Below are 12,283 nucleotides of genomic sequence, written 5' to 3'. Positions count from 1 at the left end.
GGACAGGAGTCTTTTATAAAGGTGACTATGTAAGCAGTTGTGTTTAACCCCTTTCTGCCATCGGACAGAATAGTACTCTGTCTCTCGCCCGAGTCTCTCGCATCAACACCTGGGACTGCCGCCAGCGCTCGGGACCGGAAAAAACGCATCAAAAACGCAGGTGACCTCAGATGCAGATTTTACTTGCGTCAAATCCTGAGCAAATAATGAGCCATTCCTGACCATGGAAATATACCCTAACCGTTATCTGTGTCTTAGTAGAAGCAGCAAGAGCTAAAGTCTGATCCCTGTCCTTAACCATTTAAATGCTGCTGTCGATCTGTGACCGTAGCATCTAAATAGAGCAATCACGGGACACTCTGGTTACCATGTCAACTGGGGGCCTGCTAATGACCCACCTTGTTGCCATCTTGGTACTCCTTTCAAGTTTAAATACAGACTGAGACTTTAGTATTGCAGATCATGGGTACAAGTTTTTAGGGACTAAAAAAAATAAAAATATTTAAAAAAAATAAAGAAAAAATAAAAAATTTCTAACTACCCGCTGTTTTACTTATTAAAAATAAAAAAAAAGTCCATTTAATTTCTCTGCATCTGTAGAAGTTTAATCCAGCAAAATAGAAAGTTATACAACAGATACAGAAAACACCATAAAGAGAAAAAGAAATGAAAACTCCAGAATTGCGTGTTTTTTAGCCACCATACCTCCCTAAAAAATGCAATAAAGATCAATCAAAACATCATCTGTACACCATTTTGTTTTTAATAAAAGTCAGTTCACCACGCAAATAACAAGCCCTTGCACAGCTCAATTGACACAAAGTAAAAACGTTAGAAGTCTAAAAAATGGATATACAAAACAAATTATTTTATTTTTTTACAAATTTCTGAATTTTTTGTATTGCTGTAATCGTACTGACTTGGAGAATAAAGTTTCTAGGTCATTTTTATCTCAGCCATGATGAAGATCTTTTAGATCTAAACGCGTAGCTATTAGCAGGTTTTTGTCGCTGTTCACATTCCCTTTTGTGCAGGGATGATTTTTAAGGATATGGATCAATAAAGGATTTTTAATCGGAAAGGAGCTGGAACAATCTTCACATTTCTTACGTCTTCAGCTGTTGCTACATCTGGGTCAGGACGGGTTCACGTGCTCCTGTGGTCTGTTCGTGAGCTGACTGGGCCCTCGGCCCCTGTATTTTTCTATTGATATTTTTATCATACAGCCAAAGCTATCAAAACAAAACCCAAAAAACAATAGTGAAGTTGGATTTTTGTTTCACCATTTTGCCATTCAAAATTACAACTCATCTCACAAAAAAACAAGCCCTCATGCCGTTAGGTCGAAGAGCAAGTAAGAGAATTGGCTCTTGGAAAAATACAATCGTATAAACAAGAATTGGAAGGCAAAGGGGTTGAAATGAAACAGATTAATCAAACAGCACGAGCCGTTTTGATAAATTTGGCGCAGTTCATGACTGCGTAGTCTAAGTTTGCACTCTCAGAATTAAACAGTTTGATAAATCTGCCCCTTTGTGTTAAGCAGTGATATTGCACCTCTTACATTTTTGTCAAGTGGCACAAGTTTCCCATTCTCCAACGACACATAAGTCCTAGTACAATTGAGAGGATTTGTTAAAATGACCAGCATTTCCATCTGCATGTAACACACATGCCAGAAACAAGTCCTTCAGAGATGTAGAGTTGAGATACAACAGCTGTCACAAAACTCGAAAATGCAAAACGGCACAACTCCAGTTTACTAGGAGTCAAACACGGGGCTCGATGAGATGGGAGAACATAAAACACAGTCTAATTTACAAGAGATGCAAACCCAGATGGCTTGCAGTGTGTTAACTTTAGCAGAAAGCATGCTGTTACATGTCAGTCCTTCAGTTCAGTATTTTAATTGGCATTTAAACAGTGTATGTTGTCAGCTATGCCATGGTGCATAATCTATAGGGGGGTGTATATGTATAGTAGACTAAGAAAACAAAAACAGCAATTAGATTGCACTTTACCGGCCTGGGAGAGATCAGCTATTTGTGAAGAGAACTCATTGGACATGTTTTCCGTCTGGATGTGACAATCCCATTGCGATTTTGAAATTAATTCAAACTTGAAACTGTGATTTGCTGAATCCGAATCGCTTTATTTATTTGTATAAAATACTTACACTAAAAACTAGATTATACAATGAATAGTGTGTTTTATGCTTTCCTACAGTGATGCAATGATGTCACATACATTCTCATTAGAATACATTCTTTATTCAATCGCTTCATTTTGTTATGTAATCTCTTTCCAGTGAAGCCAGTTTTCACCTTCCAGACCAGGCCACATTTTTTTAATCTGATGAGTCAGTTTAGTTAGAAATATCATTGGCATGCTTCTGCATATCCCAAAAGGGATTTTGGTACAAGGCATAAGCAGGATTGAACCCTTAATCCCATATGACGTATTATCCCGTCGAGGTGACCTGGGACTTAATTCCCAGTGATGGGATAGTGCGTCATAGTCGATCGTCCGATCGCCGCCGGGTGTCAGCTAATTATTACAGCTGACATCTGCCACTATGTGCGAGGAGCGGTCACTGACCGTTCCCGGCACATTAGCTGTTGTGAATTCCGCTCTTGGGCTCCCTCCGGTGGTTGTAAGTGGCACTTTTGTGAGTTCTGCTCTTGGGCTCCCTCCGGTGGTTTTAAGTGGAACTGATGCTCCTTGGATTTAGCAGTCAGCAGCTGCTTCCACTGATCGTCTATTCTGGCTCGGCTATTTATCCTGGCTCTATCCTTCAGACAGTGCCAGTTGTCAATGGTTCCTGGTTGGATTCACATCTCTCTTGGATTTCCCTGATATTCTGACCAGTTCAGCAAAGATAAGTCCTTGCTTTGTTCTTTTGCAGTCCATTTGTTGTGGACTTAATCGTTCAGCACATTTTATGTTTTTTTTTTAGTCCAGCTTGTCAGCATGGATTTATTCAGTTAAGCTGGAAGCTCTGGGAAGCAGATTTCCCCTCCACACCTTTAGTCAGGTGTGGAGATTTTTGTAAACTCTGTGGTGGATTTTTGTAGTATTTTAATACTGACCGCACAGTATTCTGTCCTGTCTTATCTATCTAGCTAGATTGGCCTCCTTTGCTATATCCTGGTTTCATTCTGTGTATGTCATTTCCCTCTCCACTCACAGTCAATATTTGTGGGGGGCTGCCTATCCTTTGGGGATTTTCTCTGAGGCAAGATAGCTTTCCTGATTCTATCTTTAGGGGTATTTAGTCCTCCGGCTGTGACGAGGTGTCTAGGGAGTGACAGGAACATCCCACGGCTACTTCTAGTGTTGTGTTAAGTTCAGAGTCTGCGGTCAGTAAAGGTACCACCTCCTCCAGAGCACGTCCCATGTTGCTCCTAAACCACCAGATCATAACAATTAGCCCCCGGCACACTGAGATCAATAATCATGCTTCACAGGGAAACATCGCCCAGGGAGGGGGCTCCCTGCGCACTTCCCTGAGGCCCTCAGAGCAACACGATGTGATCGCTTTGCTGCAGGGAGGAGGAGGGTCTCCTACCTCCTCCCTGCAGGCCCCGGACCCAAAATGGCCACGGGGGGCCTTCCGGGTCCTGCAGGGAGGTGGCTCTCAAGCGCCTGCTCAGAGCAGGTGCTGGGAAGCCTTCCTGCAGTGCCTGTCAGATTGCTTATCTGACACAGTGCACTGCAAAGTGTCAGGTCAGCGATCTGTTACTATACAGTGATGTCCCCCCTGGGGAATGTAAAAAAAAAAAAAAATACATGTGTAAAAAAAAAAAAAAATTCCTAAATAAAGAAAAAAAAATATATTGTTCCAATTAATAAATTTCTTTATCTAAATAAAAAAAACAATAAAAGTACACATATTTAGTATCACCACGTCCGTAACGACCCGATCTATAAAACTGTCCCTCTGGTTAACCCCTTCAGCGAACAACGTAAGAAAAAAACGAGGCAAAAAACAACGCTTTATTATCATACCGCCTAACAAAAAGTGGAATAACATGCGAACAAAAAGACGGATATAAATAACCATGGTACCGCTGAAAACGTCATCTTGTCCTGCAAAAAACGAGCTGCCATACAGCATCATCAGAGAAAAAATAAAAAAGTTATAGTTCATAGAATAAAGCGATGCAAAAATAATTATTTTTTATATAAAATAGTTTTTATCGTATAAAAGTGCCAAAACATTAAAAATATATATATAAATGAGGTATCGCTGGAATTGTACTGACCCCAAGAATAAACCTGCTTTATCAATTTTACCAAACGTGGAACGGTATAAACGCCCCCCCCCAAAAAAAAAAAGAAATTCATGAATAGCTGGTTTTTGGTCATTCTGCCTCACAAAAATCGGAATAAAAAGCAATCAAAAAATGTCACGTGCCTGAAAATGGTACCAATAAAAACGTCAACTTGTCCCGCAAAAAACAAGACCTCCCATGATTCTGTGGACCAAAATATGGAAAAATTATAGCTCTCAAAATGTGGAGACGCAAAAACTATTTTTTGCAATAAAAAACGTCTTTTAGTGTGTGACGGCTGCCAATCATAAAAATCCACTAAAAAACACTCTATAAAAGTAAATCAAACCCCCTCTTCATCACCCCCTTAGTTAGGGAAAAATAATAACATTTTTAAAAAATTTATTTATTTCCATTTTCCCATTAGGGTTAGGGTTGGGGCTAAAGTTAGGGTTGGGGTTAGGGCTAAAGTTAGGGTTAGAGTTGGGGCTAAGGTTAGGGCTAAAGTTAGGGATGGGGCTAAAGTTAGGGTTTGGATTACATTTACGGTTCTAATTAGGGTTGGGATTAGGGTTAGGGGTGTGGTTAGAGTTATGGTTGGGATTAGGGTTTAGGGGGGGGTGTTGGAGTTAGGGGTGTGGTTAGGGTTGGGATTAGGGTTAGGGGTGTGGTTGGGATTAGGACTAGGGGCATGTTCGGGTTAGGGTTAGGGTTTCAGTTAGAATTCGGGGGTTTCCACTGTTTAGGCACATCAGGGTCTCTCCAAACGCAGCCAATTCTGCGTTGGAAAAGTAAAACAGTGGTCCTTCCCTTCCGAGCTCTCCCATGCACCCAAACAGGGGTTATATGGGGTGTCAGCGTACTCAGAACAAATTGGACAACAACTTTGGGGGCCAATTTCTCCTAAAAAAATAATTTTTGTGGAAAAAAAAAAGATTTTCCATTTTCACGGCTCTGCGTTATAAACTGTAGTGAAACACTTGGGGGTTCAAAGTTCTCATAACACATCTAGATAAGTTCCTTGGGGAATCTAGTTTCCAATATGGGGTCACTTGTGGGGGGTTTCTACTGTTTAGGTACATCAGGGACTCTGCAAATGCAACGTGACTCCTGCAGACCAATCCATCTAAGTCTGCATTCCAAATGTTCTCCTTCCCTTCCGAGCTCTGCCATGCACCCAAACAGTGGTTCCCCCCACATACGGAGTATCAGCCTACTCTTGGGGGTCCACAGTTCTCACAACACATCTAGATAAGTTCCTTAGGGGGTCTACTTTCCAAAATGGTGTCACTTGTGGGGGGTTTCAATGTTTAGGCACATCAGGGGCTCTCCAAACGTGACATGGCATCCCATCTCAATTCCAGTCAATTTTGCACTGAAAAGTCAAATGGCGCTCCTTCCCTTCCGAGCTCTGCCATGCGCCCAAACAGTGGTTTATCCCCACATATGGGGTATCGGCATACTCAGGACAAATTGCACAAAAACTTTTGGGGTCCAATTTCTCCTGTTACCCTTGGTAAAATAAAACAAATTGGAGCTGAAGTAAATTTTGTGTGAAAAAAAGTTAAATGTTCATTTTTATTTAAACATTCCAAAAATTCCTGTGAAACACCTGAAGGGTTAATAAACTTCTTGAATGTGGTTTTGAGCACCTTGAGGGGTGCAGTTTTTAGAATAGTGCCACACTTGGTTATTTTCTATCATGTAGACCCCTCAAAGTGACTTCAAATGTGATGTGGTCCCTAAAAAAAAATGGTGTTATAAAAATGAGAAATTGCTGGTCAACTTTTAACCCTTATAACTCCCTAACGAAAAAAAAAATGGTTCCAAAATTGTGCTGATGTAAAGTAGACATGTGGGAAATTTTGCTTATTAAGTATTTTGTGTGACATATCTCTGTGATTTAAGGGCATCAAAATTAAGTTGGAAAATTTTCAAAATTTTTGCCATATTTCTGTTTTTTTTCACAAATAAACGCAAGTAATATCAAATAAATTTTACTACTATCATGAAGTACAATATGTCACGAGAAAACACTGTCAGAATCATCAGGATTCGTTGAAGCGTTCCAGAGTTATAACCTCATAAAGGGACAGTGGTCAGAATTGTAAAAATTGGCTCAGTCATTAACGTGCAACCACCCTTGGGCGTTAAGGGGTTAAGGTGACACTGCCCAAAGGATTTTTAAAGGTAAAAAATGTTTATAAGTAAATACATGATACATTTTTCGGTGTTGGTCCTACTCGGGCATATCAGAGGAAGGAGTTATGTATTGTTTTGCATCAGACCTGTCAGGATTACATTGACTGGAGGCCTTTTGGACCTTGCAGGGCCTAACAGTCTGCTATATCTGGCAAATTCAGAGGTCTTGGCAACCATTGGCACTCTGTGATTGCATCATGGAGCTAAAGAGGGACCCCCCTAACTTATATAACCATCTGGCCAAACTGCCAGGTATGTTGCTGACACTGGCCCTGGCTGTTGGAGCAAGATCTTGGTTGTCAGTTAAGCCCAGCTCCTTCAGTGATCATGCGGGGTACAACTCTCATGCTCGTAAGATCACCTATATGCATTCATACATCCATTTTGCAGAAGCTTCTTCAGTACATTTAATATTGGGGAGCAGTAAAAGCTATTGCCTCAGATATTACATTTTAGCTTCCTAGTTTAGTTGCATAAATATGTAACCTAAAGAGTAGGTATCCTGTGGTGTTAAACAGGTAGTTCACCCCTTAAATAAATAAAAAAAAACTTGCTGAAATAATGAAATACCTATCTACTTTTTCGGCGGCACTAATCTGATTTCACGTCTGCCTATATACTTCCTGTCCTGGTCAGATCAAACTGTGACAGCTGCACCCTATCATTGGCTAAGGCAGTGACGCGTTACTCACCTCTATAAAGAAAATGAGGAATATCCAATTATTTATTTATTTTTTTTTTTTGTGGGCGTAGTAATTAGATAAACCCACCATATAAATGTAGAAGAAAAGTATTTACAAAAAACGGTTTTACATACTGTGTAATTTTTTTTATGGATGATGGATTTCATTTAAAGATTTTAAGTTGCAACAAAAATAATTATATTTTTTGTTCACATATATAACAGATTTCATGCACGTTTTGCAGATTTCCTTTTTAAGTCTTTTGTTCTTTTTTTTTTTTTTTAGAAAACTATACTTTGTCTTGGAGTAATACATTATATGTTCCTATGTATATCCCTGAAAATAATTATAGTCTCCATTTCACATGTATTTCCAGTTACTTAATGCATAAATAGTGTCTATAAGATTTGGATTAACTCAATTCTTATCTTCTTGCTAGTACAAATCTGCCAAAACACAGTGCTCAAATATTTGAGAAGAACCTTAATAAGATCGGTGAGAGGCTTGGTGAACCAGGTTACCTCATTCGTCAGTTCCAATGAGTCCATCAATCATTCCTTCACCAGTTCACGTATTCATAGTTTTCCTGATACCTTACTTAAAGCCTTACCAGAAAAATGGAGCTTTACCAACTTAAGAGAGACCAAAAAAATTCAGAAAGGTGAGTACCTGCATCATACTTGGTACTTGTGATACTGGTTTTGCTCTTCCTGCCTCTCAAAGTTGAGAATTATGATCATTTTTTTGTTTTGAAGGAACTCTAAATCTAGAAGGGAATGAGTAGAGTAAACTGGAAGTATAGTTGTCCTCAATGTTTGCTAGTCTGCATCATTTTCTGCACTAAATCCTATGACAGGAAGCAAGAATCTTTCAAAGAACAGAGATTAGCCTGCTGGTGATTAGGGTTGAGCGAAACGGGTCGTTCATTTTCATAAGTCGCCGACTTTTGGCAAAGTCGGCGTCTCATGAAACCCGACCCGATCCCTGTGTGGGGTCGGCCATGCGGTACGCGATCTTGGCGCCAAAGTCGCGTTTCGTATGACGCGATTAGCGCCATTTTTTTTTCAGCCAATGAATGAGCGTGGGCAGAGTGATGACATAGGAGTTAGGGGAGTGAACGCTTATCGTCATGTTATCGCTTTTGCGCAGTAGCGATTTGGAATGTGCAAATCGAAATTATCTGTTCTGAGAGAGAGAGAGAGAGAGATCTTCACTGGGTTTCCTGTTTCGGCCGATTTCACTCGACTTTTAAGACAGTCGGGTTTCACAAAACCCGACTCGACCCTAACAAACTAAAGGTCGCTCAACCCTACTGGTGATCTATTTACTGGTGATCTATTGAATTCATGTCCGGTGGCCAACTGAAACTACTCCCCTTGTGCCAAGCGTAGGTTTGTAAGCATTTGTCCTATGGTGCACAGGGAGACTTCTGCTGCAGACAGTTCACCTACATCCACACACGGAATAGTGAGCAGAAAAAGGGGTCATGGTTAATCTCTTGAAACACACAGAGAAGCTTTGAACTTATTGAAAGGAGGATGGTTTGGTCAGTTTATCCAAAACAGCAAACAGATAATTATAAGTTCAGACAATGAGAAATAAAGCTTGGTATGTTGTTAGGACATGTCATCAGCCAATAAGTATTGATATTCATTTTGCCCCAGTACTTTACGGAGCCCAGCATTTTTCACAGTTTTTTCTCAATATTATTGATTTTCTGTATTTGCCCTTCTTTTAAATAATTTGTTTCTGGTAAATTGCACCTGCCTTCACCATAGACTGTAACTAGTATTTAAAGCAAACAGGCTGAAACACTGAAATACTATATCCTAAAATATACTGTATTTCCGAGCAGGATTCATTCTTCATGCTGTGCAGATAAAGTAGTTAAAAGGATTATTCCAGGATTAGAAAAGTAGCACCACACCTGCCCATCAGCCATGTTAGATATGACAGCTGTGCTCTAACGAAGTAATCAAAGGAGTTTTCTCAAAATCACATCTTATTCTTTTAATGTTGGATAACTTCCTGATTGCCGGGAGTCACTGTCTATGCCATAGAGTCTATGGGATTGTCAGAGAAAGCCAAATATAGCACTTGACTATTTCCGGCAGCCCCTTTTTTTTTTTTAACTGTTTATTTTTTAAAGATTTTCCTGTTTCTCATACAAATAATATTATAAACATAAGTATAGTTGTAGCGAAACAATGCAAAACATTTTAGATGTTTCTTCCAGTGGCACAGTGCGCAGCACTGCTGCTCCTACTAAACTTAGGGCAAACATCTAATGCATCATCTAAGAGTAGGGATGGGATAGGGAAAAAGTCAGGGAGGGGAAAAGACACAGAAAGAAAGAAAAAAGGCACGTAACATCAGTTGGTTAGCTTAGTTACATAGTCATCTCATGGAGCCCAGATGCGATTGAACAAATCAAGTTGATTATTAATACAGGCCGAAAGATTCTCCATACGTCTCATTTCTTTAATCTTCATCCGGAGTTTTTTCATAGTGGGAGTTGATCTTTTCTTCCAGTACGAGGCTAATAGACACTTCTCCGATGTTAGGATATGGAGGAGCAGCCCGGCAGGGCCCTTTGTCATGGGCACGGGGGGAACATTAAGCAAAAAATTCACAGGATCCAGAGGAATCTCTACATCTGACACCTGATAAATCAACCCCTGTACTCTCTTCCATACTGGGGATATATAAATCCTATAGAGAAACTACGGAGTATAAATACCCAATGAATCATAAGTAAAAAATTAGCAAATTTTATTAAGCATAATTAAATCACATATATTACAAACATAACAGACAAAGTGTACGTATAATGCATGTGCGGCGGACAGAACACACCACAGGTATCACCTGGGGTATAAAGAAGGCAAACACAGCTACCTACTCTAGGCCTATTGATAGTTCAATGGAGCATGTTACATGGTTTAAAGTGCATAGTGCTACCAACAAAACGGCATGTGCCACTCCTTTCATTAATATCACTGCTCTAAAGCCAGCAGTAGGAATAAGTGCTAATCAAATATCGTTGCCAATCTTACCCCAATCTCATTGGTGTCAGTGTGTGTCCGGCGGCCCCGACGCGCGTTTCGCGTGAGCTTCCTCGGGGGGACGTGATTGTGTGTCTATCATGGACTGCCTTTTATGGAACACCTACAGCTGTTGCGGCCATAGCGTTATTTGATTGGCGCATGCGCACCGTTACCTCCGGGACGCCGCACCCATCATCCCCGGCGCTCACGGCGCTGCGAACAGGCAGAGGAAAATCCTCAAGACGTCGTTTCCTGTTCCGCCGCTGGGGAGCGCAGGTGGATGATGGTCGGCAGACCAGAGTGCGGCGCGCATGCGCGCATACACCAGCGGCCATTTTACCCACGGGAAGAGCTAAGGGCAACCAAGACACGTAACGTATTATTAGTAATGGCAGTGAAACTAAAGTGACCGTGCCAAATAGATGAAGAAAATAATAAAAATTTTTATTATTTTCTTCATCTATTTGAGATTGGGGTAAGATTGGCAACGATATTTGATTAGCACTTATTCCTACTGCTGGCTTTAGAGCAGTGATATTAATGAAAGGAGTGGCACATGCCGTTTTGTTGGTAGCACTATGCACTTTAAACCATGTAACATGCATTATACGTACACTTTGTCTGTTATGTTTGTAATATATGTGATTTAATTATGCTTAATAAAATTTGCTAATTTTTTACTTATGATTCATTGGGTATTTATACTCCGTAGTTTCTCTATAGGATTTATGTATTAGTGGAGTTTCCCTGTTATCCTTTATGTCTTTTGCGGAGCTTACTTCCGTACGGAGCTCTGCAAATGACATGCATCAGTGGTTGTTGTATTCATACTGGGGATATAGTCTGGCAATCCCAGAATATATGTGGCAATGAGCCCACAGCCCCCAGGCATCTCCAGCATTTATCCGACGTGGCAGGGTAAATATTATGGAAAACCTCCGGCGTATAATACCAATGCATCAGTATCTTGTACTGATTTTCCTTTTGTGTTACGTATGGTGACGATTTAGCTGCCTTAGACCATATGACCTGCCAGATAGGAAGCTGAGGTTCCCTCCCCAGGTATCTCTCCCACTTTATCATGTAAGCATGTTTAGGAGGGGGGTTTGACAGCGGAGTGAACAGTATACTATAAATGTCTGTGATCAAACCCTTTGTAGAGGGATTCCCTTTACAGAGTCGCTCAAAGGGAGTGGGGGTGGAGAACATTGTGTTTTTATATAAAGTTAAGGCCAGGTGGTGGATTTGTAAGTATGAGAAGTAGGTCCTAAGTGGGAGTTTAAACCGCTCTCTAAGAGTCTGAAAAGGAAGAATATTTCTATTAAAGGGGTCTACAATATCCACGTAATAAAATAATTGTGCTGTGGTTCTGTCATAGCTGCAGTAAGACTATCAGGTATGGAGGGTGTAAAAAGGAAGGAGATCATAGGGTACTTGGGGGAGATCAATGGAAAGGCCTTGCTGCTTATCCTCCAAATTTTCATTGTAAATGCCATAGAGCCCAGCAGAGGCATTGAGGGGCATGTACTTCCTGCAGCCCTTTTGATAGTGAATGGAGCGGAGGCTGAGCATGTGACCCTTGACTCCATTGGTTCTATTCTCAGGACCACCAGGGTTAAAGTAGTCGTAACCCCATGATTATCAAGTTATTCCCTTTAGTATGTATTATATATAGGAGATAAGTAATTTTGGAAAAAAACCTTTTAAGGCTGACCTGTAATAGCATAAACAAAGTAACATTGTTTTAGGAAGAAAAATGTTATATAGTATATGTGCGTTTTAATCCTGTTAAACAGATTTAATACAAAACATACAATATTCTATTTTTGGTAATGTTACTCTACAGATCTCCTCAGTATTTGATGGCCCATACTTCTACCAGCTCTTAATTGAGGGAATATTAGAGTGTTAGCTATAGAAACTAAGGTCAGTTTATATTTGAAGTCAACAGGCCTACAAGTATAATTTTCAGAAAGCCTATAACTTGCAACCAAAGGGAAATTATACAGACATCATATGCAATATAGCACTTCCGATATTTCAGGGGTTACCGGGCATCAACGAAAATTGTCGATGG

At 40.3% G+C, this 12,283-nt stretch overlaps 1 protein-coding gene across 4 annotated transcripts in view; it reads left to right on the top strand.

Moving 5' to 3' along the window:
* Positions 1 to 12,283, top strand: part of KIAA0825 (KIAA0825 ortholog) — a 565,784-nt gene that overhangs the window by 200,146 nt on the left and 353,355 nt on the right. For all 4 annotated transcript variants that reach the window (XM_077289188.1, XM_077289179.1, XM_077289208.1 and 1 more), the window contains exon 15: positions 7,599 to 7,820. In XM_077289188.1, the coding sequence (XP_077145303.1) occupies positions 7,599 to 7,820 (222 nt within the window). The remainder of the gene's footprint in view (positions 1 to 7,598; positions 7,821 to 12,283) is intronic.

This window comes from Ranitomeya variabilis, chromosome 1 (assembly GCF_051348905.1).
Source record: "Ranitomeya variabilis isolate aRanVar5 chromosome 1, aRanVar5.hap1, whole genome shotgun sequence".
Lineage (NCBI taxonomy): Eukaryota > Metazoa > Chordata > Amphibia > Anura > Dendrobatidae > Ranitomeya > Ranitomeya variabilis.
The sequence above is the reverse complement of the archived record's forward strand: the minus strand, read 5'-3'. Positions and strand labels throughout refer to the sequence as shown.